Below are 25103 nucleotides of genomic sequence, written 5' to 3'. Positions count from 1 at the left end.
CAGTTAAACAGTCAGATGGACAGAAAAGCAGCGACTTAAATAAAGAGCACTGCACGCACATCCAGATAAAAGACAGAAAAGCTGAGACTTAAATAAAGAGCACGGCACTCACATCCAGATAGACAGACAGACAGACAGACAGAAAAGCTGCTACTTAAATAAAGGCCACAGCAGGCACAGGAAGATGGGAAATACCTTTAGATGGTGGGGTCACTGGCTTCTTTACTGGCACTGGCTTGACTTCTGGCTCAACTTCTTCCTTTGTTAATGCTTTTGGCTTGAGTTCAGGTTCCTCTTTAGGTTTAAGCTTGGCGTCTGGTGCAGCCTTTGGAGCAGCCTTGGGTTCTGGTTCGACCTTGGCAGCAGCTTTGGGTTCAGGTGCAACCTTTTGAGCAGTCTTGGGTTCTGGTTCAACCTTGGGAGCAGCTTTGGGTTCTGGTGCAACCTTTTGAGCAGTCTTGGGCTCTGGTTCGACCTTGGAAGCAGGTTTCTGTTCTGGTACACCCTTTGGAGCAGGCTTGGGTTCTGGTTCAAGCTTGGCAGCAGGTTTAGGTTTGGACTCAGGTTCAGGCTTAGCTGCAGGGGCCACTTTAGCCTCTGCTGGCACCTGAGGCTTGCTTTCATCTTTAGGTAACACAGTAACATTAACAGCAACATTAGCTAAAAGCTAATATGCAATATAACATACAACCATCTAAAGATTTTGAAGAAGCTTTCAAACGGCCAAGAATATGAAAATCAAAGACATGTAGAGACAAACTAGCGGCAGAGAAAACAAAAGCCAAACGTACAATAGATGGTACAAAACATGAACATAATGGAGTGAACATAAATTAAGATTAAAGTCCAGAGTGACTTAATTAAGACGTAACACACAATCATCATTAAGAAGTGAGAAGATACACAACAGCATATAGCATGTCTGCAAGAATAAGCTGTTATTGGGAACATTAATTAAGACCTGGAACTAAAAGTGAAAAGCTATCAATTAAAGTATCAGTACAAGTACCTTTCTTTGGCACCTCTTGTGGTTTCCCAGCAGGAAGAGAGGGAACAGCAGGCTTCTTAACCTCGTCTGTTCAAAGACAATCATCATAAGCACAATGAAAACAATGGGATGGTAGGAACACCAAAGGAAAACAGGGTCAACAAGACAGACAGAATGATGAAAATGAATGAAATGAATAAGAGGGTAATGTTAGCAAAGAGGTTACACAGGACAGGAATGAGAGATGTGTTGCTGGACGCTACCTTTAGGAGCAGAAGGTTCCCTCTCTGGAATCGAAACTGCAGAGACAATCTCTTCTACTGGCTTTTTGGCTTCAGGAACTTGAAAAGTTTAGTAAAGTTAAATGAACTGTTTTTCAGAGTAAAAAAAGTCCGAAGACTTTAACACACTAACATGAGATGGTAGAGAGGGTTAGTTTAACTTACAAGTTAAATCAAGGCTATACTCAAGTACATTTAAATGTATATTAGTTTTAATTGTTATGGAGCTGTATGAATGAATGGTGTTAATGATACTGAAAACACATATTTTAATAAACACAATGTTTATTAAAAGTGTCCAACGCAAACACAGTTTGATACCTTTAGATGGTGCTGGCTCCTTCACAGCCTCTGCAGGCTTCTTCACAGCCTCTGCAGGCTTCTTCACGGCCTCTGCCGGCTTCTTCACAGCCTCTGCAGGCTTCTTCACAGCCTCTGCAGGCTTCTTCTCCGGGCTCTTCTGAGCTTCCGGGACTTAAAAGAAACTTACTCTGTTAGCCTTGCACTGCATTAGCCAAGCACCAGTTAAGAGAAGCATCATGCATTTGCATGAATAGAGAAGAAGCAATACTGACAAAGATGTAATGGATAAATGCAAACAGTGACCATAGTAGCTACTGCATACAAGACGATATTTAGTGTACAAGAAACTTACTCTGTTAGCCTTGCACTGCATTAGCCAAGCACCAGTTAAGAGACGCATCATGCATTTGCATGAATACAGAAGAAGCAATACTGACAAAGAAGTAACTGGATAAATGCAAACAGTAGACCATAGTAGCTACTGCATACAAGACAATATTTAATGTATGGGAAACTTACTCTGTTAGCCTTGCACTGCATTAACCAAGCACCAGTTAAGAGAAGCATCATGCATTTGCATGAATAGAGAGGAAGCACTACTGGCAAAGATGTAATGGATAAATGCAAACAGTAGACCATAGTAGCTACTGCATATAAGACAATATTTAATGTAGAGATAAGCACGAAAACTAGTGCACTACTAGACAATATTTACAGTAAAACATGAAGAGGCAACAGATTCAAAGAGCAAACGCAAGGCTGCATTTACAACCATGTAGACAGGACTACATGGTTGAAGAGTTTAGTAGCAGACACACGGACAAAAGTACAAATGAATTTGCCAGGAACAGAGCGGCAGGCAGGACAGGACAGGAATGCATTGCAGTACCTTTGGTTGGCACTTCCTCTCTCATTCCTATTTTCTTGGTTTCTACCGCCTCCTCCACTGGAACCCTGGGAACTGGACGGGACAAAAAGAAACACATTCAGCATCATCTCAACATTACAGGACCATGGAGAATCATCAGTCAACTGCACACATAGGCGTTACAAGGACGCCTGCTGTATGTCGATGATGTCAACTGAGACTATCTTTGCGCAAAGGCCTTTGTGTCATATCGTTGCTGGCGTTTTGAGCTTGTCGATCTGCTACTTTTTCTAATTTTGAATTTAAATCCTGAAAAGCAACAAGTTTTGGACATAAAAATATACAGTATGTTACTGTTCTACCTTATGTAGTGCACCTGCTGCTATCCTCACATTATTGCTGCACCTCATGTCTAACCTCTTGTACATACCTGTTACTATTTACTTTACTTACGGTATACTGTAGTGTATATGTATATCTTTGATTTATTTTTCACCTGTTTCTCTCCTGTGCTTTTTCTCCTTGCTCTTTCCACTACGTCTATCCTTCCTCCCTTTGTCTGAAAGCTACAAAATGATGTACAGTATGCTTCCTTGCACCGATAAAGAATTTCAACCACTTCTTAACACCTGTAAACGTGTGATGTGATAATAAAGCAGATTCTGACACATAGGTGTTAGAAGAAGAAGCAGTAATGTTGGGTCAACAACAAACTGTTTCTGAAGCTGCGAACACACAACAGACAGACTGGATGAACGTGGACGTGACACATACACACACACACACACACACACACACACACACACACACACACACACACACACACACACACACATAAAGAGAGAGCCAGGGTTCAAGATTATATCTCCAAGAATGGCTCAATACAGTTAGAGACAAACACTCACACTTAAACACACTGAGGAGTACTCTAAAGACATCCCTATGAATGATCAGATACCTTTAGCTGTGGACACCTGTGTTACCGTCTCTTCTGTCCAGCTTTGGTACTCTACTGAATGACCAAGATGACACAACATGAGTTGGTACACAATGATGGAAACATCTTTAATCCACTGGTTCTCAAAATGGGGTCCAGGGGGCACTTAGGCACGTTTTACTGGGGTCACTTAGGGGGTCCCCAATAAAACGAGGTACAGTTTAGCCACTTACTGTAAGCCCCATTTGATTAGATGTTTTTAAAGGATTTACACCATGAATTTAAAAAATAATAATAATATTTAATATCATATTGTTTATGTCCCTCAAACGTTTTTCAAAAGGTTTGAGCCTAAATCAAGCCTCAGATATACTCATTCCAACTAACTTCTCTCTGGCTTATAAAGCACTTTCACCTGCAATACCACATTGTCCTGTTTGGCACGGGGACGTGGCGTGACGTCACGTCAGGGTGCAAATCAGTTTGGCCTGTTTTGAGACCAATTTACAGAAAACCCTAGATTTTCTGTGAAAGTCTGAGTGTTCAAAATGTGTTTTTTTGGGGGATAGAAGAGAGGTAGGGGAGACCAAAAACACACAAAAAAGAAGAAAAATGCATGGTGTAGTCCCTTTAAATAGACGATCTACAAGCTCACGACTCGCCGCATCGCGACGCGTCATGAGCTTGTAGATTGGCTATTTTAAAAAACTGTTATAAAATATTGACGAATGTTGGCCAATCTTCTCTTATGGGGGTCCCTGGCACAAAAGCTTTTCAGATGGGGGTCCGTGACCAAATCCATATCAATTTGGGGGTTCCCCGACATGAAGATGTTTTGAGAACCACTGGTTAAATCATCCCCCCCGTCAGCCGGAGGACATTAACACGACTCACAAGTGACAAGACGACACAAGACATAAACAACATGAGTGTGATTGCGTCAGTGACTGTTGTTGGACACAATGATAAGACAGACAGAAGATGTTTAAAGTGGACATAAAGGACACACAAACACGACAATGTCACTCTGTGGACCACATGCACAGTTAAACACATCACCACTGTAATGTAACACCCACAATGACGATTACAAACAAACCATGATCCATTATGTTATGAGGAATATTAGATTATAGGCAGATTTGGGCAAAAGTATCAAAATGTCCCTTGAGCACTTAAACCCTATACACCCTATTGAGAGTCCCCCAGGGGTCTATACTAAGCCCCCCTGCCTCCTTTTCCCACCGCTACATCAAATTTCTTTGGCGAAAATAGCCGTGTAGCTTGTAGATCTGCTATATTCACCAAAAGCTATTTTGACGTGGCCGGAATAAGGGCGCTAGGGTTTAAAGGACGACTTCACCCATTTTCAACCTTTCTAATAGGTCCTCACTAATGAAAATGGTACCATTTTGTTCTACTCAGTCTGTGTTTCAGTGTGGGCTGTGGACAGTTCAGAAACCCATCTACCAGTGACATCATTGATGGGGAATCCAAGCTAATAGAAACTACAGGCTTTCTATTCCTGGAAAGTTGCAATGCAATAATAGAAGCCATTGTTCTCGCTAAATCTAAATCTAAATAAAAACATATCCTGCCTAACGATGATGTCACTGGTAGACAGGTTTCTGAACTGTCCACAGTCCTCCTCTGAGACACAGACCGAGTAGAAAAAGATTGTACCATTTTATCATGAGCATTAGCGAGGACCTATTATATGAAGATAGGTTGAAAATGGGTGAAGTCGTCGTTTAAATTGTTAAAGGTTTAATCATTTCTCATTATTTCTTTCTTTCCACCGTTTAATAATACTGTACTACAGCATCACCAGCTGTAGTTATCACATTTCATCACGTCATGGCTGATTATGACGTCATGGTTTCATCATGACATCACGTGCTAACAGTATGTACTACATACAGTATGTAGTGTTTTTGCCAAGGTCTGTTTAGTTTGGGTGGAGGATGATGGAGAGAATGAGGATGGGGTTGTTAAACACATTATTCTACCTCTCTGCTCCACCTCCTCTTCATACTCATAGGAAAGCACCGCAGATTCTGCAATGGACAGCATTTAGGTTGAGATCTGTGGTCGCTTTGCTCAGTGGTCATTGGTTTATAGTTCTATAGCTAAATATTAAGTTTAACCCATTCAATTCGGGAACGCATATAATGTGACATTTTACATTTTTAGCTATAACCATTATTTTATATTTGGGCTATTCAGAAATAGCAGATATACAAGCTTATAGAGCTCATATGAGCTTGTAGTTCTGCATATATTGCAAATTTTCATGATAAAAAAAAATCAGCAGATCTAAAAAAGTAGCAGATATACAAGCTCATAGCGCCGCACCGAGTGCCGCACTATGAGCTTGTATATCTGCTACTTTTTTAATAGCCAAAGAAATCTAAAATGACACAGATGCGTTCCCGGCTTTAATGGGTTAAGCTATCTAGGAGGATAAGGTAGATTGATAAATAAGTGGTGTTAGTCAATGTACCTCTCTGTGTCTGTTCCCTTTGTTCTTCATATTGATAGAACTCAGTTGATTCTTTAAAAGACAGGCCAGACAATGTTACATAAACACAAGTTTGATATAGAAGGTTGATATTTACATTGTAAGTGATATGTGTTGTTCTGGTTAAAACTACGTTTTCTTTTGTTTTTGTTAAAAGGTTAAAGCTTTATATTGTGATAGTAATCATCGCTATAGAGTGTTTGTTCAGCAACAGGGGGTATCCCCATCTCTCCAGCTCTTTAACACGTGTTCAGGTGGGGACACCAATTTCATCCAATCAGGAGAGAGAACCCATTTATCCGGTTTCTTTGTTTCATCACTTCCAATTTCATCTCGTATCCTGTATGAGTTCTCTCTCCTGATTGGATTAAACTGGTATTCTGACCTGAAATGTATCTTCTGTTTACTAAAGAGCTGGAGAGACATGGAGACCCCTGTTACTGAACAAATAAACACTGTATAGCAATGAATACTATCAGAATATAGGGCTGAGGGGTTATAAATACTGACTCCCTGTCTTACCTTGAATAGCAACTGATGCAGCCATTTCAGGCCTCTTTACTGAAGAGTCTGGAACAGCTACAAAGTATTGAACAAGGTTTATTTAATATAGTCTACTAAACCAAAACACATCACTTTCCTTTTGCTATTGAGGCAGAATAAATAATAAAGACAGCATGTTGTAACTGTATAATTAAAAGTATTAAAAATTGATTAGTGATAATTATCATTTTAACTATTCATTGTTAAGCGTATACTGCACCTAAAACATAAAGCTGTAGTTTTTTGTTTGTTTGTTTTTGAAGATTGCATTAATGCAATTTTTTAATACATGTTAGTGTCAAATTGTTTGTGGATTAAAAAAGGCAGAAAACAAAAGACAAACTTACTCATGGGGAGCCTTGCTAGTTCAATTTCTGTGAAAAGGAAACATTGAACATATTACACTTATGATATGACACACACACACACACACACACACACACACACACACACACACACACACACACACACACACACACACACACACACACACACACACACACACACACACACACACACACACAAATAAATAGCTGTTTCCCCCTGGACAATCAGGCCAGGGAGAAGAAAAATATATGCACTCAACACACTTATGTACCTACACACGATAAAGAAACCTTGAAAACACACACGCACACGCGCACGCACACACACACACACACACACACACACACACACACACGCACACACACACACACACGCACGGTACCTTTGCCCGACAAATAAAGCTCAGCAGTGCTCTTAGCCTCTCCTCTGGGCTCCAGCCTCACAATGACTGAGTACACGCCTAGAAGAGATTAGTAACGAAGAAGATGTGTTTTAACACAGGGGAGAAAATGTTCACAGAGGAGAAAGAGTCCAGAGAAAACAACACACTGCCTGGGGGTGTTGGACGCAGCAGCACCCTTTACACACCTTCGTCATCGGTGGACACGTTTCTGATGATCATGAAATGCCTTCTCCCCTCGCTGGTGAAGTTGTACTTGGGACTCTCCTTCAGCTCCCACGTGTCCTTGTACCACGACACGATCGCATTGTCAAAGGACACCTCGCACTCAAAGGTGGCCGACTGGCGCTCGTTCACCTCGATGTTGTGGATGCGTTTGGTGAAATGAATTTGTTCAGCTAAGAAACAGATAAACAATGGTTTCAATGGTAAATGTGTTGGTCGGCTCTCCCCAAGCTGGAGGATGTATGAAAAAAATGTCTTGAATGTTTTTTTTTAAATTTTGGTAAAACATCCCATGAAAACCAAGGTTATTATAGGCAACTAAAACTAATTAAATAACAAAAAAAATGTTTAAAGCTGCACTATGTAACTTTCCTCTTCTAGCCTGGATTTGAACACTGGTTTCTAAATTTTCTAAGTTTCTGAACGTTTTACCATTGAGCTAATAGAGAATTGGATCTTGACCATCAGGTCAAATTTGTGTCAGATCCTGTGTCTAGGTGAGACATGATCTTTGACCTGATCGAAATGTCTCAATAGAAGAGCAGGGAGACAAAATGATAAGAATTGTGTACGTTATATGGTATTAACATACTCTACCATACAGATTGGACAAAACGTTTATTAAATTCATAAAAAGTGCCGCTTTAACTGAAAAAAGGCGACACAAAAAAAGATAACTAGCTGAAACTGTATTGTGTTTACAAAACTAATATTCATCTTTGTCAATTTAAAATCTAGTATTTTGGGAGGATACGAAATATCCCTTCTTTTTTTTTTGTTGCTGTGCCACTTTTAACAGTGAATATTTTTTTTCAAATATGATGTTTTTGAATCTCGTCCCTGACAAAAATGTAATACAACTAAGCCTTTACAGTAAAATAAAACTAAATAAAATTAAAATAGTAAACTCACTTAAAAAAAACGAAACAAAAAGTCAAAAGTAAATTAAAAATAAAAGTATAATAACCTTGATGTCAACAAGCGATGGGGTTAGAATGCAATGTGTTGATGATGATTATGAATTATGAATGGTTTGGGTTTTCAGTTGGCGGGGGTTAATGTCAAGATGGACAAACGGGTTGATGGCATGATGATAATGACGATGATGAGGATGATTATGATGATGATGATGGTTTGAAACTTTGCTTAGATCACCCAGTAAGCGGAGAGGCATTTAAAGAGAGTTACGGCAAATGGAAGACCACTCCACAATGAAAAGACGGAGGAGGCGTACAAGAACGAGAACGCCAATCCAAAGTCTTCTCCATTAGTGTGACACTTTTGGATGCTGGTAGTTTTGTCAAGAGGTTAGTAAGAAGGGTTTTGGAACACGTCTAAGAAGACATACAAACCTTCCACCCAGAGGTCCGCGGAGGACTTGAGGTTCTTGTAGCAGCAGGTGTACGTGCCTTGATCCTCAGGCTTCACGTCCCTAATCACCAGCTTGTGAACCTTGTGCTTGACCTCCGACGTGAACCTGCCTTTCATCTCTATCTGTTTGCCGTTCTTAAACCACTGAGTCTGAACGTTAGGGATGGACAACTGACAAGACAGTGTGCACGGCTGGCCCTCCTTACCCTGTGTGTCCTGCAGGTGGCGCTCGACCTCCACTTCTGAAAGACACAAGCAAACGAACCAACGAGACATTTCTGTTAGTAGTGGTGACCACTTGACCGAATACTGCTGTAAAGGCAAAGATATTATAGGCATCGATTCTGTATAGGCAAAATTCAACAGAACATTGCACTATTCATTTGCCATGGGGAAGGTGGTAGAGCAGATTAAATATAATATAATATAAATTATTTCTATTATTATTATTATTATTAGTCCAGCTCCCATTTCGGCACAGATCTTGCGATATTTCAGCAGCCCCTGGACATGATTTCGTCCGTTACTTGCAATAGTCTAGGCTTCCTCTTTTTTTTGGCCAGTCTTCTTTTTTGGGGGGCCAGGCATTTGGTGGCAATAATTTGATGGTAGGTCTCCTACCGGAACCGCTGCCTACCGGTCCGCTGGTCATCAAATTATTGGGTTAGGAATGCGTCAAAAACTAAAAAATAGACATGAATTCAAGTCTCCATGGGGTGACTAATGGATAAACAAAAAGTCATTTTGGGGGTGAACTATCCCTTTAAGCTGGGCCTGTAGAGTTCTATAGATACTGACCCATCACAGTGAGCTTGGCACTGGAGATGTGTGGTCCGCACACCACCCGGTAGTTGCCCTGGTCCTTGGCCTGGCAGTCTTTGATCTTCAGCAGGTGACGGTCGTCAACGATGCTGATGGCATACTTGTCGCCGGTGTCCAGTTTCTGGGTGCCCTTGTACCAGGACAGGGTGATCTCCGGGTAGTTGATCTTCACCTCGCACTCAAACACAGCCTCCTTGTTGGTGAAGGTAGACTGGTCTGAGATGTCTTTCACCACCGTCACAGGCTGCAAAGGGACCACACAAATTATAATAATTATCATCATTTGGTTTGAATAAATACGTCTGAGACATGAAGTTTACGGGTGAGAGCTGCAAATTTATATTTGTGTCATGCTTTAAATGTGTTTACTATTATTGTCGGGGCATTTGCTGCAGTAGGCTACATTTGCACATACCTGTAATTTGCCTTCTGCATTTAACCATCCTAACTATTAGGAGCAGAGGACATATACAATACATACATAGTAAAACATGGCTCAAGCCTGAAGCTCATGTTTCAATTTCTCCCCTGAGCAAGCAGGCATATGCTTTATTAGCTCAGTGGTAAACATTTCAATAGAAAGGTTTCTGGGCAGCAGTTTGTTCCCTTCAGCAGTGTCTTGGTGAACTGACCTCGGTGCGTTCCATCCTCTTCTGTAGGTCAGCCACAAGTCTGGCCATGTCCTCATCAGACTCCCTGTCTGCACGCTCCACTTCCTACACAACACATGAACAGCAACCATTGAAACACTACACAACACAACACAACAACTGCAACAACACTGAACCACAGCACATCTACACAACACAACAACTAGAACACAACTAGCCCAGTCACAATTATTACATAATCGCCTGACTCACAATGACTCACAATTATTTGATATAATCACTATTGTTTTTGCATAATTGGAAGAATCACTTCCACTCATCTGTACAATTAGTAATTAATCTGTTGAAAAATGTTAGTATATTTTAAAACATTCTCAAAAATAAAGCTATTTCCGCAATTGTTTAAAACATTTTGAAAGTATACAATTCTTAAATATATGGCTAGTTTTGGCCATGTTACATTATTTATTTTGATTATTGGTACCAGTCATCGCCAGTCATTTCTTTCTTTAAGTTATTTGTCATATCTGCCCGTGCAATTTTTATTGCCTAACTAGTCCTAACTAGAACGCCTTTGTCTTGAGAGCAGGTTAATGACATTAGACAGACATCTAATGTTTTAGATGTCTGTAGATGTTTGCTATCTGAGTGTTATTTTGCTAATTTAGAATCATTGATAACCTGATATCCTATAGTTCAAATGTACAAAATGTCATTCAGAAAGCATGGTATTTTGACAAATGCTAAGTTCATTGTTTACCTGGTATCTTTCAATTTGTAGGATTATTTACCTTGTATCAACTAGAGTTAAATTAACACCAGAGAAATGCATAAATTGTAAATTGATAGTGTTTACCGGTCTTCCACTTTCTTCAGCTTTCTCCTTCTTCAGAAACTCGATGGCCTGCAGCAGGCCTCTGTAGTCAGTGATGCCGTACATGCGGGCATATTTCTCATACTCTTTGGGGTCCACATTCCTCAACAACTCCACAATGTCAATGTCCTTCTCCTCCTGTGGACTCTTCTGCTTGGATGGAGTCCTGAGGACAGAAGATAGAGGACACAGGACATCAGCTCAAAGTTCTTTAAACTAGCCGATCTACAAGCTCACAACACATCTTCAAAAAGATCTTGAAAAGAAAAAGTAAAATATTTGGAATATATGGGGGTCTGCAGAGAAATACATTAATTTGAGAATCCTTGACATGCAAATGTTTGAGAACTGGTTTAAACAATGATTGAAACAAATTGGAAGCAAGCCCAAATAACTACACTTTAAAAACAAGCCCAGAAAACCGCAACCCGTAACTACCAATATTTACAAGCAACTTTACAGAAAAACAAGCCCAAAGTCACTTATAATAAACAGACATGGCAACACTGACTCAGACGTTGGCTGAGGACGAGTCTCTACAAACCCCTCTGTCCCCCTCTAGTGGCCAAAAACACAAAAACACAGATTCAACCAGCATGACGTTCTCACTTCTTCAGCTTGGCTCTGAGGTCTCCCTCCTGCGAGCCCGCGTCTTTCTTTTCCTCGACGTGCATGTCCGTGCTGCATTCAATCTCTCCGTGTTTGTTGGAGGCCACACATCTGTACTGTCCAGAGTCAGACTTGGTCACTTCTTTGATCTCCAGCTTGGCCTCCTGGCCCTTCTGCTCCATGGAGATACGACCGCCGTGGGTGATCTGTCTCCATTTACCCTTCATCCACTTCACACTGGGGATGGGCTCGCCTCCTACTTTAGCGATGAAGGTGGCCGTGCCCTCTGTGAAACACCACAAGGATTGTAAGCAGGGATGCACCATCAATCGGTCATTATAACGGTATCGGCCATTATCGATACATCAATTTACAGATATTTTGTTTTAATATTAAATAGTAATAGCAATAGAAAACGTATTCCGTAAACTGTAATGATCTGGGATATTTGGCCCCCAGTAACAGCAGACAGAGTAACTCACTCTCGGTGACAGTGGTAGTTTTAGGCTCCTCAATAAAGAACAGACTGTCTGTTTTCTTGACTGGAGCCGCGGCAGGAGTCTCCTTAGGTGCCGGAGCCACACCTGCTTTCTCTGCAACACAACATGCACAATATTAGAGCCTACCCACTTGTATGTGCCTTGCTCAAGGCACAGGATGCCTAGCGTCTCTATTTTGAAAAAGCCATTATAGGCAAACACAATTCCTTAAAAATAAAATAAAAAAAGTAACACGCGCACGCACGCACACACACACACACACACACACACACACACACACACACACACACTCTAAGTCTAGATACTGTATAATAATGAAAAAAGCCCTTTATTTGAGAGGTACAGTCTAATAGATGCTAGTACTGTATTTTAATTACTGTACTGTAATTTTGAGTTACTTTTTACTTAACTAGAGTATTTCCAATTTGCCATACTTGTATCCACTACATCTCAGAGGCAAATATTGTACTTTTACTCCACTTGAATTATTTTGAAAACTTCAGTTACTAGTTACTTTGCAGATATAAATGACTATATTATAAAACATACATTAACCACTTTAGCCCTATTTTATACCTAGGCTATTTGAAAATAGCCGATCTACAAGCTCACAACGCGTCGCATCGCGAGGCGTTGTGAGCTTATAGATCGGCTATTTTCAAGCATTAGTACTTTTACTCTTGGTATTTAAGTATATTTTGATGCAAATACTTTTGTACTTTTTACTCAAGTTTTTAACACAGGCCTTTTTTACTTGTAACAGAGTATTTTTATATTGTGGTATTGCTACTTTTACTTAAACGTAAAATATCTGAGTACTTCTTCCACCACTGTCTACTCTTCTGTACCTTTCAGGGTGACTTTAGCCTTGCAGAACTCGCTGCCGGCCTCGTTGGAGGCCTTGCACAGGTAGTCCCCGGCATCGTGTTTGGATGCCTGGGTGAGCTCCAGACACGCTGTGCCTGCGGCGAAGGTGATTCTGGTGTTTCCGGCAGAGCTCAGCTCCTTCCTGTCCTTCATCCACAGGACCTTCAGAGGAGCGGTGCCAACCACGTGGCACCTCAGGCTCAACTTGTCCCCCTCGTCCACCGTCACCGGTTTGAGAGGGACGTCAAACACTGGAGGCTTCTTCACCTCTGCAAGGAGGACGGGACAAATGATGTGGTTAAAGGGATATTTCACTTTCAAAAATGTTTTGGGTCATTTGTATCGTCTACTCAAGCTTTTGTGAGCACCCCAGACTGTTTTTAAGTTGCTTGATTCAGTATTAAGATATTTGATATTCATTTCATCAGACACGCCCCGTTCCTATACAAACCCATTGTAACTTTTCCCAAAACAAAAAATACAATAAAAAGATTTAATAAAATAAAATAAAAAAGTAATCGAAAAAACACGGCCCCTCACGTATTAGGAGGGCAGTATGAGTCACCAGAACCAAGGACGGGTGTTTTCGATGAATCTAACATGTTAAAATGGAGTTTGTAGTTACAATGGGTTTGTATAGGAAAGGGGCGTGTCTGATCAAATTTATATCAAATATCTAAATACTGAATCAAGCAACTGTCTTAAAACTTAAAACTGTCTGGGCTGTTCACAAAAGCCTGAGTAGGCGTTAAGATGACCCTTTCTTAAAATAAAAGTGATGTAAGGTGGTGTAAGTGATATATACATTTTTGTTAACACAAGATGTAATTGTTAAAAGGTTAAAGCTCTATATTGTGATAGCAGTCATTGCTATAAAGAGTGTTTGTTCAGTTACAGGGGTCTCCCCGTCTCTCCAGCTCTTTAGTAAACAGAAACATTTTTTTCAAGGGGGTTGCCAATTTCATCCAATCAGGAGAGAGTTGAGTACTATTTATCAGCTTCACTTTTATAGTGTTCCAGTTTCAATGTTGTCTGTTAATTTTTTTTGTTTTATCACTTCCAAATTCACTGGTTTATCCTGGATCCTGAATGGGTTCTCTCCCCTGATTTTGAATATAATTGGTATCCCGACCTGAAAATGCATACTGTTTACTAAAGAGCTGGAGAGATGGGGAAACCCCTGATTACTATCAGAATATAGTGCTATTTAACACCTATTTTAACAAAATAAAACAATAATCACTTACTACACCTTTAAGGAGAGTTAAACCTCACTGCAAAATCACGTTTGCATTATGAATATGGGTGGTGAAATTGTTTAGAAATGCGTTAGCATAAGGAGCCAGAGTGATCAACACCTCACTACAACCCTTGGCGTGTGTTACTTTTACATAATAGAAATTATTTAGCTCAGCACAAATAATGTTATCACTGCAAAAGATAATGTCTAAGGACATTTCTACTAATGTGTGCTGCATTTCAGCACTTAATGAAAACAAGAATCAAGAGAATCAAGAACCAAGAATTAAGATTCAAGAATCATGGCTTTATTCTAAAGAGAACGAGCACATTTGAAGTCCATTATTGCCAGTAATTAATGCACATATTAACCACATGAACCCTAATGTGTTAGTGTGCCTAATCTGGCCATGTTATAAAAGATGAAGATTCAGCTAAAACAGCAGATCTACAAGTTTGAGATCCGCGAAACGTGACACCTTGTGAACTAGATTGTAACCTTGTAGATCGGCTATTTTCGGCAAAGAGATTTAGTGTAAAGGGGGGAAAAAAGGAGGGGACCCCAGGAGGACCCCGGTTCAACTGAAGAAGTATACATAGTAGGGTTTAAGTGGTTAACAGTGCAGTCCACCTACCTGTGACTCCCACGGAAATGTCACACGAGACCTTTCCGGCTTCGTTGGTGGCCAGACAGGTGTAGCTGCCACTGTCAGCCACCTGGCTGCCCTTGATGCACAGCACAGCCACATTGCTCTTGAAGCTGATGTCATATTTATCCGAGCTGTGGATCTCTGTGCTGCCCTTGTACCATTTGACATTAATGGGCTGGGAGCCGGCCACGCGGCCCTCAATCTTAACCAGTTTACCCTCTGTGTCCTCGATGTGCTCCGAGGGCTTTTTGGTGAATGAAGGAGGGTTCTTACGTTCTGGAAAGTGGAAAGGACAGCATGTTATAGGCATGCACGGTTAGTCGCTCATCATATCGGTATATCGGCAATATCTGCCTAAAGAAATGGTATCGAACTGATATCCGAAAGATATTAGCGTTTTTTGGTTAATATTTAGACTTTTGTGTTGATGAAGGCTGCAGATTCAGTCAGTGTTTTCTGGGGAAGCTTTCAAAAGGGTCAACAAGTTGGAGAAAATGTTCAAATATGTCCATCAGTAGGCCTCAGTGTTAATTTTGTTGACTAAGATTTTGATATTTAGTCGACTAAGACTAGACTAAGGCTAAACAATTTCAGATAACTAAAATAGGACTAAAACTAAAAGGTGTGTTATTCAAAAGACTAAGACTAAGACTAAATCGTAATTTGCTGTCAAAATTAACATTAGTAGGCCTAATAAATCAGGTAATAAGAATACAATCTTTTTTCTTGTTTTTTGTCTGCATTACTGTATAACAGGTGCAAGGTAAACCCTGCTGGAAACGTGTGCTGCAATATTGGTATCGGTAATAATCGGATATCGGCCGAAATTTCAATACCGTGCATATGCAGCATGTTACTGTTTTGTGACAGAATTCTAGCAATCATCAAAAGAAGCAGGCCCACAACAACAACACCTCCACCACCACCACCAACATGGCCATTCACCATTCAGACACCACATTCACAGGACAGGGCCAGAAAGACATTTTGAATGACCTCACAGAGGTCACACGCTGATACCTTTGACAGTCACTTCGGACGAACAAGAGTCCTTGCCCATGTCGTTAGAGGCATGGCAGAAGTATGTCCCCGTGTCGCCTTTGTCTGCCTTCACAATGGTGAGGTGGGCGGCGTTATCCACGCACGTCATCTTATAATTGCCGCCAGAGCGGATGTCTTTGTGGTCCTTGGACCACGTGACTTTAATGGGGGCGGAGCCCGTCATGTGGCAGTCCAGCTCAATGCTGTCGCCCACCGTCACTTCCTTTGGCGACAACTTCCTGTCAAAGACCGGTGCGTACCGTGGTTCTGCAGGGTCCGGTTTTTAAAAAGAATCGGGGAGGAAAAGGATAAGGATAAAGAACAGAACTTTAGGTGAGAAACAGAAAGGTGGTGTCTGAAATTCACCATTAGAGAAGTATTACGTTAATATTATTAGGTAAACAGTGCATTTCCCTCTGATGCTCAGAGGGAAAGACACAAGTTTTTTATTTAAAATAAGCGTGTGCTGAATTATTCTAATGCTTTGAAGAATAAACTGTAGCGTGTTTTTTTTAAGACCGCTGTTTGTCAAGATCTGGTCCGGGGACCACGAGGGGTCCAAATGCAACCCCTTACGAGTCTGAAACTCAGAGAGTGTACAAATGGAACCAAATGTGCACCCTTGGTTCCATTTGTACACTCTCAGAGTTAAATTTACATTTTACAGTGTAGATTGGGTTCCCAGAGAATTAGATATCAAGTGGCGGTCTGTGGCCTAATGCATATCAAACTGGGGGTCCTTGAAATGTAAAAGAATCACTATTTTTTAGACATGAACAGACCTTGCAGAGTGAGCTTGGCTCTGCAGGAGACAGTGCCCACACTGTTAGTGGCGACACAGCTGTACTCCCCAGAGTGTTTCATCTGGCCACGGCTGATCTCCAGCGCTGCCGTGTTATCGTCGTACGACATGGAGAACTCGGCGCCCTGGCTCAAAGGCACGCCATCCTTCGTCCAAGAAACCTCGATGGGCGAGGAGCCCGCAACGCGACACTCAAAACGGACCAGCTGGCCCTCAGTCTGCTGCAGACTGGTGATTTTCTTAGGGAAGGTCGGCGGCGTTTTAGCCTCTGGAATAAGGAGGAGGATGTGATTAAAAAATAAAATAAAACAAAATAAAATAAAATAAAATAAAATAAAATAAAATAAAATAAAATAAAATAAAATAAAATAAAATAAAATAAAATAAAATAAAATAAAATAAAATAAAATAAAATAAAGTCCTTAAATATGTAATTTTGGATATTAAAAAAAGAGTATTAAACACTAATGTTAAGAAGCTGCTAGATTGTATTGCCAGATAATTGTCTAGATGTAAGCGAGCGCATGTGAGCCTGACGGTGCTTCACCTTGGACACTGAGCTTGCAGGTGGAGGAGGCGGATCCGATATGGTTCTCTGCCTTGCAGGTGTACTCTCCGACGTCAGCCATGGCGGCTTTACTGAGCTTCAAAATGGCAACGCCCTTAGAGAACTCTATCTTACAGTTGGGGCTGGATCTCACTTTACCGTCCTCTTTGAACCAAGACACCTTGATCTCAGGTGTGCCGCCCACTTGGCATTTTAGGGCAACTGCATCTCCTGCAGTCACCTCCATGGCTTCCAAGCCCTCAATGAAATAGGGTGGTTCTACAGCGGCAGATCACACACCGTTCAGACAAAACACGAAAATACAGAATAACACACAGAAACAATCCATTGTTATCAGACAAAAACGAGCAAACCAACCTAGAATGGACACCGTGGCCTGGCATCTGTCCTTCCCAGCGTCATTGGACACCTCACAAGAGTACTTCCCGGCAGCCTCTTTGTCGTCGGTGCTCAGACACTCCAGCATACAGGCGCTTTCGGTGGTGGTGATGTTGTACTTATAAGAGGCAAAGAGCTGCTGGTCGTCTTTGTACCAGTTCACTGTGATCTTTGGGCTTCCGGTGTACGTGCACTCTAGAGTCAGTGGTTTTCCCTTCTCAACCGAGACATCCTTCAGTTTCTTAATGAAGCATGCTGGCTCTGAGTGACAATCAAAGACATTAGTTTAGTTAATACGATAGTTAATATAAGAACGTACATCATTTGAACAAATATTATTTGGGGAAGTTGTTAGATATTAGACTGACCTTTGACAGACAGGTTAACTTGACAGCTTTCCTTGCCAGCATCGTTAATGACCTGGCACGCGTATTCGCCAGCGTGGGACTTATCCACATTGAAAAGCTCCAGAGTGGCTTTGTTATCCTTCAAGGCAATGTCACAGGCAATGTCAGAGGAGATTCCAGGCACAATCTCCTTGGTTCCTTTGAACCATTTCACTTTGAGAGGGGCACTGCCTTTCACCAGGGCTGAAAATGTCACACTACCGCCTGCCATAGCTTCCACAGGCTGTGGCTGCACCACGAAAGACGCGGGCTCTGTTTGCAAAGACAAAGTAAGGGCTTTCAGAAGAAGGGTAACTGACAATGAACCAATTAATGACAACTTAATTAACAACTTCACTTACTGCCTCGCAACAAGAACAGCAACAACAACAACAACGACAGAAACAGCACAACCGACGATTACACTAACAACACAAGGACCCAAAGCAACAACATGATGATCTATTGCTTACTGACCTTTCACAATGAAAGAGCCACTGGTTTCACTGGATCCAGCCTGGTTGACGGCCCTGCATTTATACAGTCCAGAGTCTGACAACTTAAGAGTGGGCACCTTCAGTGTGCAGCTGTTGTCACTGAATGCAATCTCATAATTTGGCCCACTCTGTACCTCCGCTCCATCGTGGAACCATGAGATAGTGAATGGAGCCGTGCCAGACACTTTGCATTCCATTTCTCCGGCAATTCCGACAACAGTATTACAATCCTTCAACTGCCTTGAGAATGTCGGAGGTATGTGTTTATCTGTGTGGGAGGGAAATCAGTTATAACGAGGGCATCAGGCAACACACAGACACAAACATGAACATTGTTATACTGTCAGATCACACTGCATGTAGTATAGGAGTTGGACACCAACCTAGGACAACGAGGTTTATCTTACTCAGCTCCCTGCCAATCTCGTTTTTAACCTCAAATGTGTACTCTCCAGTGTCCACCCTCTCTGTAGAGAGGACCTTGAGGCTGGAGATCATCTTAGAGAAGGATATTTTGTATTTCATGCCAGTGGCCAGTTCAACCCCGTCCTTGAACCACTTAGGTATGAGCTCGGGTGATCCGCCCACTTTGACCTCTAGGGCGGCAATATCACCTGCAGTCACACTCAACGCGTCAGGCTTATCCACTATCTTAGCGGGTTCTGAAAATGAAGAGAACAGGGCAGAGAGAGTTCTTATAAAAACCTGCGAGACGAAAACACAGACACACACACACACTCAAAGAACTGCAAGAGAAGAGAGACACAATTAGATTTGGTCACAAACCTATAACAGTCAAGATAGCAAAACATTCCACATTGCCAGCATCGTTTTTGAGTTGGCAGGTGTATTTCCCTGCCGTGGTGAGATCAGCCTGAAACACTGTAAGAGTGACCTGGTTGTTATTAAAGGTGATTTTCCTGTTGTCACTGTCCCTGAGAATGTGATCCTTGTCCTGAACCCAGGACACAGTAATGGGCTCTGAGCCTTTTACTGTGGCGACAAGGGTCACCTCCTCCCCCATTATCACTGTCATGTTCGACAGTTTCTTCACGAATGATGGAGGTTCTGAAGAGAGGGAGAAAACAATGCATAGAGGCAAAGTCAGCAAGGTGACAAACTGACAAACCCGGAAAATCTACATCTACAACACTATTTTGATCAGATTTCTACTGACCTCTCAGTTTAACTGACGCTTGGCAGGTATCACTTCCTACACTGTTTGAGACTTTGCACTCGTACTCGGCGGCGTCCGAGGGTTCGAGTCCAATGATATGCAGCGTAGCCGAGCTGCCCTCGGCCACCATCTTATACTTCCTGCTCTCCATCAGAGGCTTTCTGTCTTTGAACCAGGTTACCTGGAATGGAGCCGTACCGTTCATCTCACAGTACAGACTCACATCTTTACCCTTCAGCCCTTCGACCGGCTGGGGCACTTTGGTGAAAGATGGAGGGTCTACAAGGAAATCGAAAAACCGTTTAGAGGCACAAAGGACAGACTAACCGTATTGAAATGTACCAATGTTGTCGCTCACTCTAAAGGTCTCAATGGTACGATGGCGCCCAAAGCTGGGTGGCCAACGCATCAGAGAGAGAGAGTGGAGAAAAAGAGTGAACTACCTTTAACGGTAAGAGTAGTGCTGCAGCTGACTTTGCCAGCATCATTTTGAGCTTCACAGGTGAAAACTCCATCATGGTCAAAGCTGGTGCTCAGCAGTTCCAGGACTGCCACAGAGTCAACGAATGATGTCCTGTAGTTGCCACCGTCCGTGACCTTATTGTCGTTTTTGTACCAGGTCATTGTCAGAGGAGCCGTGCCTTGGACTTTGCACTCCAGGCGAACCGGCTCACCCTGTTTCACAAACTTAGTGGCAGGGAGTTTCAGGACAAATTCAGGGCGTTCTGGAAAGCCAAAATGTAAATGTATTAGAAGGTAGAGGTGGCCGTTTAGTAGATATTAAACGACAAAAAAGGGAGAGGGTGGGCTAATGAGCTGAGGTGATGAGCTGAAGACAGTTTGTTAGCAGCAGGCAACACAAGGAAGACATTTAGGGGGGAAACGGGAGTTCTAAGGAGTCGAGGAAAACCTCACACCCAGTTTTAGAACAGAAACGCGTGAGATGAAGGTGAAGATGAAGCAAGAGTGTTGACGTTGAAGGAAGATAGTAAACCAGACCTTTGACCGTCAGGTCGGCACTGCAGCGTGCAGAGCCCGCGTCGTTGCTCACTTGACAAGAGTAGACCCCGCTCTGGGCCACGGCCACCGTGTAGAGATCTAAGAAACAGGACTGGCCCTCCAGTCCTGTGAAACAAGCCGGTCCGGCCATGAGCTCTGTGTCGTCCTTAAACCACTTCACCATGAACGGAGCCGTTCCTTTAAACGTGGCTTTGAATCGTACGTTGGAGTTGGGCAGTGCGGCCTGCGACTCAGGCTGCAGCACAAAGCTGGGAGGTTCTGAAGTGGACAAGACGGAGTAAGTTATAAAGAGACACTCACCTTTCACTCCACACCTGTAGGGCTGATGGGGGAAATATTGACCAGTGATGCCTTACAGAGTACTAATCTAACCTTTGACCCTGAGCGATGCGCTGCATTCACAGTTTCCTGCTTTGTTGGTCAGTTTACAGGTATAGGAGCCTGCGTCCGAACGCTCCAGCTGTTCCATCTCGATTGAAACTGAGTTGTCCTGCTGGATGAGTTTGTGTTTTACACCACTGGTGATTTTGCTGCCATCTTTGTGCCACTCCACAGATATGGGCAGAGAGCCAGATATCTTACAACAAATCTGAACAAAGGAGCCCAATATCTCCTGCATGTCTGACAGTGGCTTGGTGAAGCTTGGAGGAATGACTTGCTCTGTTTGCACAAGAACCACAAATCCATTAGGACAACATTCAACATCACTAGAAAAATGACCATTTTGTTTTGTCTTCGCTGGAAAATAGCCGATCTACACGCTCACAACGTGTCGCTTGGTGACGTGTTGTGAGATTGTAGATCTGCTATTTTTTTGCTGAATTGGGACAAGTGGTTTATATAATGTAGTTTCACACCAACCTAAGACAACCAGTTTGACCGTGCAGCTGCAGGTACTGATGTGGTTGGCAACCTCAAACACATAGTCTCCTTGATCTTCCTTCTGAGCTGTCTGAATTTTCAGACTACTGACGTTCTTCTCAAAGCTCAGTTTGTGTTGCCTGATAGACTGAAGCTCTTTGCCGTCTTTCATCCATTTGACTCTGAGCTCAGGGGAGCCGGTCACCTTACAGTCCAAACTGACTGGGTCTCCGACTGTCACTTTTATAATCTCAGGTTTCTCTGTGATCTGAGGGGGTTCTATAATATAAAACAACATCTGTTATCTAACACAATAGCATGCCGAGGTTCTTCAAAATGATCTCTAAATCAGATGACGTACATCATTTCGGACTGACCAAAATGTCTGGATACTCATTCATTGAATGTTAAAGTCGAGCTCAAATAAAAAAACTAAAACACAAAGATAAGCTCAAATCTACCTTGCACCAAGAGGGCTGCAAAGCACTTGTCCTGCCCTGCTTCGTTTACCACCTGGCAGGTGTATTTCCCGCTGTGACCGGCCTCACAGGCAGGGATCCTGAGAGTGGCCACGTTGTTCTCAAACGTCCTCTCAATCTTAGAATCCTCCTGGATCCAGCTCTCGTCTTTTTGCCATTGTACAGAGAGAGTGGGAGAGCCCTTCACCATGCACTGAAACTCTGCCATTTTGCCCAGAACTGTGGCAGCGTTCTCAATCCTCTTGGTAAACGATGGTGGTTCTAACATGAAACCAATTAAATATTAATAACAGTGGTTGTTTCTTTTACCAAGTGCTGAATGTAAAATCAAATTATCTACTCGTATATCGTTGCTGTCGGCAGAAACCTTGTATGACCATATTTCAACGTTTGAAGTTATTTTCTTTTTTAATAATGCCCTACTTTGTCGTATAAGAGTGTCGTGCAAAAAATAGCAAAAATAGCCGATCAACAAGCTCACAGTGCATCGTGAACTTGTAGATCTGCTATTTTTGCTATTCAAATAAATGTCTCTATAAATATTGAACCAATGAAAAGTATTAACTTATTTATTGTGAATAAATAATAACTACATTGGATCCATTTGAACATAGGTTTTTTATTTCTATTTCCTGAAAAGTTAAGTATTTGGACATACAAGGTTTCCATCCGACAGACGATACATATGTAAACAAACCAACCTTTGATGCCTAGCGTTGCTTTACACGCGCAGCTTCCCACCTCGTTTGCAGCTGTACACTGATACTCGCCTATATCTACGCTGTCACATTTTTGTACCTCTAGAGCAATGGTGCTGTTGAGCTGGGAGACGGTGTGCTTGGCACTGGGTTTAAGCTCCTTGGTGTCTTTGTGCCATGTTATGTCAAACGGACCGGTACCGGCCACCTGACACTGAAATGAGGCACTGGAACCTCGGACAATATCAGCCGAGGACAGCTCTTTAACAAATGACGGAGGCTCTGAGATGACAGGAAACAGAGAGTTGTTACGAGTTTGTAGAGAACTGTGTTCTACAAATAAATGTTTAAAGTTGGTTTAAGTGATGTTTTTTCGTTTTTTGATAAAACAAACAGCTTTTTTGTAACTCTTGTGATAATCATTGCAAAAGAGTGTTTGTTCAGTAAGATGGGTCTTGCCGTCTCTCTTTAGTAAACAGGAAACAGGAAATATTCAGGTGGGTTCCAGTTCAGGAGAGTTAACCCATTTATCAATAATTTTGTCTGCTCATTTCTTTATTTCATCACTTTAATTTAATTTAACTTGTTTATCCTGTATCCTGTATGAGTTCTCTCTCCTGATTGGATAAAATTGGTATCCCAACCTGAAAATGTCATTTCTGTTTAGTGTTTACTAAAGAGCTGGAGAGACCTGTTACTGATTGCTAACAGAATATTATTTCCAAATTCAAAATACTATTTAACACTTATTTTTAAACCAAAAAACATATCACACCTTTAATAACTATGTATTTTATGCGGCAGTGGTTGAAACTACGGCACTATTATTTCTAAATGGATCTTATTGGTCCCATTAAACCAGTTGATGGCTCAACTAACCTTTGACTTTCAGTTCCATGCTGCAGCTCTCACTGCCCGCTTCATTGCGAGCCTCACAGTAGTACTGGCCCGTGTCTTTCATATCAGAAGCACTTATCTCCAGAGAGGCTACTGAGTTCACAAAGGACACCCTGTGCCTATCACTGGGACTGATCTCACAGCCCTCTCTGAACCAGCAGATGTCTATCTCAGGAGTCCCGGTCACCTGGCACTCAAACACTTTACTCTGACCGGGGCGCACCACCGACACTCGGTCAGGGGTGCGTACGAACTTAGGAGGGTCTACGAAATCAAATAAGACGACGGGGGAGAGGTGTCAGATGAAATAATTACATCAGAATAAACTGAATCTGTTAATCATTCATGAATAACACGTGAATGACCTTTGACAAAGAGCGTTGCCTGGCATGAGGTGGAACCGACATCATTGTTTATCTCACAGACATATTCTCCAGAGTCTGAACATTTAGCAAAGAACAGCTCCAGTGAACTGGAGGCGTTGTCCTTGATCACAGAGCAGTCGGAGCTGGAGAAAATCTCCTTTTTGTCTTTAAACCACTTAATGGTCAACGGTGGGGTGCCAGATACAAGGACATTAAACTGGACCTTTGATCCGGGTAAAACGTTCATTGAGTCTGGCTTTTCGAGAACACACGGTGGTTCTGTAAGGGGAAAAGACAATGGCAGTGACTGTCACAACTGTCAATATACAATATATAATATCGTCTCTGTCGGGTGGAAACCTCATTATGTCCAAAACTGTTACTTTTCAGGATTCAAATTACAAAAAACACAAAATGTTAGAAAATGGAGATAAGAGGTTTCTACCCGACAGCAACGATATAATATATAATATATAATATGAACGAGATGAATAGTGTTGTAACCTTTAACAAACAAGGTCCCGGAGCACTGGTCAGAGCCTGCTTTGTTTTGAGCCATGCAGGTGTAGCTTCCACCATCTTTACTGTGAAGATCAGAGATCTCCAGGCAAGCTACGTTTTCATAGAACGTGCATTTGAGTCTTTCGTCAGCCTGGATCTGTTTCTCATCTTTGTACCACTGTACACTTATAGGAAGAGAACCAGACACCAGGCAGTCCAGATGGGCAAACGATCCCTTGATACCCTCTGTTTGCTTCAGCTTTCTCGTGAAAGAGGGTGGCAATATTTGATCTAGCACAGAGAAATGAAGGTAGTCAGAGCAAAAATTCATTAACTTATCACAAAACATATTCATCACACGCAGATGGCTTCAACGGGTTCAAACGAATGAACTAACCTAGAACAGTGAGCGTGGCCTCACAGGAACTGAATCCGCCATCATTTGAAACCTCAAAGGTGTATTCACCATTGTCACTTTTCTCTGTTTTCAGAATCTT

At 42.0% G+C, this 25103-nt stretch overlaps 1 protein-coding gene across 7 annotated transcripts in view; it reads right to left on the bottom strand.

Annotated features, from left to right (window-relative positions):
- LOC311065027 (titin-like) overlaps positions 1–25103 on the bottom strand; it is a 223490-nt gene that overhangs the window by 136405 nt on the left and 61982 nt on the right. For 6 of the 7 annotated variants that reach the window (XM_084085185.1, XM_084085189.1, XM_084085191.1 and 3 more), the window contains 26 exons: positions 18992–19270; positions 18589–18876; positions 18094–18384; positions 17705–17986; positions 17327–17605; positions 16760–17047; positions 15957–16244; positions 14922–15212; positions 13029–13316; positions 12163–12273; positions 11681–11966; positions 11054–11237; positions 10219–10302; positions 9563–9830; positions 8746–9006; positions 7357–7566; positions 7151–7228; positions 6789–6815; positions 6421–6477; positions 5881–5931; positions 5387–5434; positions 3399–3452; positions 2462–2533; positions 1591–1743; positions 1010–1075; positions 196–624 (listed from right to left, as the gene is read on the bottom strand). In XM_084085185.1, coding sequence (XP_083941311.1) covers positions 196–624; positions 1010–1075; positions 1591–1743; positions 2462–2533; positions 3399–3452; positions 5387–5434; positions 5881–5931; positions 6421–6477; positions 6789–6815; positions 7151–7228; positions 7357–7566; positions 8746–9006; positions 9563–9830; positions 10219–10302; positions 11054–11237; positions 11681–11966; positions 12163–12273; positions 13029–13316; positions 14922–15212; positions 15957–16244; positions 16760–17047; positions 17327–17605; positions 17705–17986; positions 18094–18384; positions 18589–18876; positions 18992–19270 — 5013 coding nt within the window. The remainder of the gene's footprint in view (positions 1–195; positions 625–1009; positions 1076–1590; positions 1744–2461; positions 2534–3398; positions 3453–5386; positions 5435–5880; positions 5932–6420; positions 6478–6788; positions 6816–7150; positions 7229–7356; positions 7567–8745; positions 9007–9562; positions 9831–10218; positions 10303–11053; positions 11238–11680; positions 11967–12162; positions 12274–13028; positions 13317–14921; positions 15213–15956; positions 16245–16759; positions 17048–17326; positions 17606–17704; positions 17987–18093; positions 18385–18588; positions 18877–18991; positions 19271–25103) is intronic. The other variant, XM_084085186.1, reaches the window with a different exon arrangement.

Source organism: Gymnoscopelus microlampas, assembly GCF_963454915.1.
Source record: "Gymnoscopelus microlampas genome assembly, chromosome: 17".
Classification (NCBI taxonomy): domain Eukaryota; kingdom Metazoa; phylum Chordata; class Actinopteri; order Myctophiformes; family Myctophidae; genus Gymnoscopelus; species Gymnoscopelus microlampas.
The sequence above is the reverse complement of the archived record's forward strand: the minus strand, read 5'-3'. Positions and strand labels throughout refer to the sequence as shown.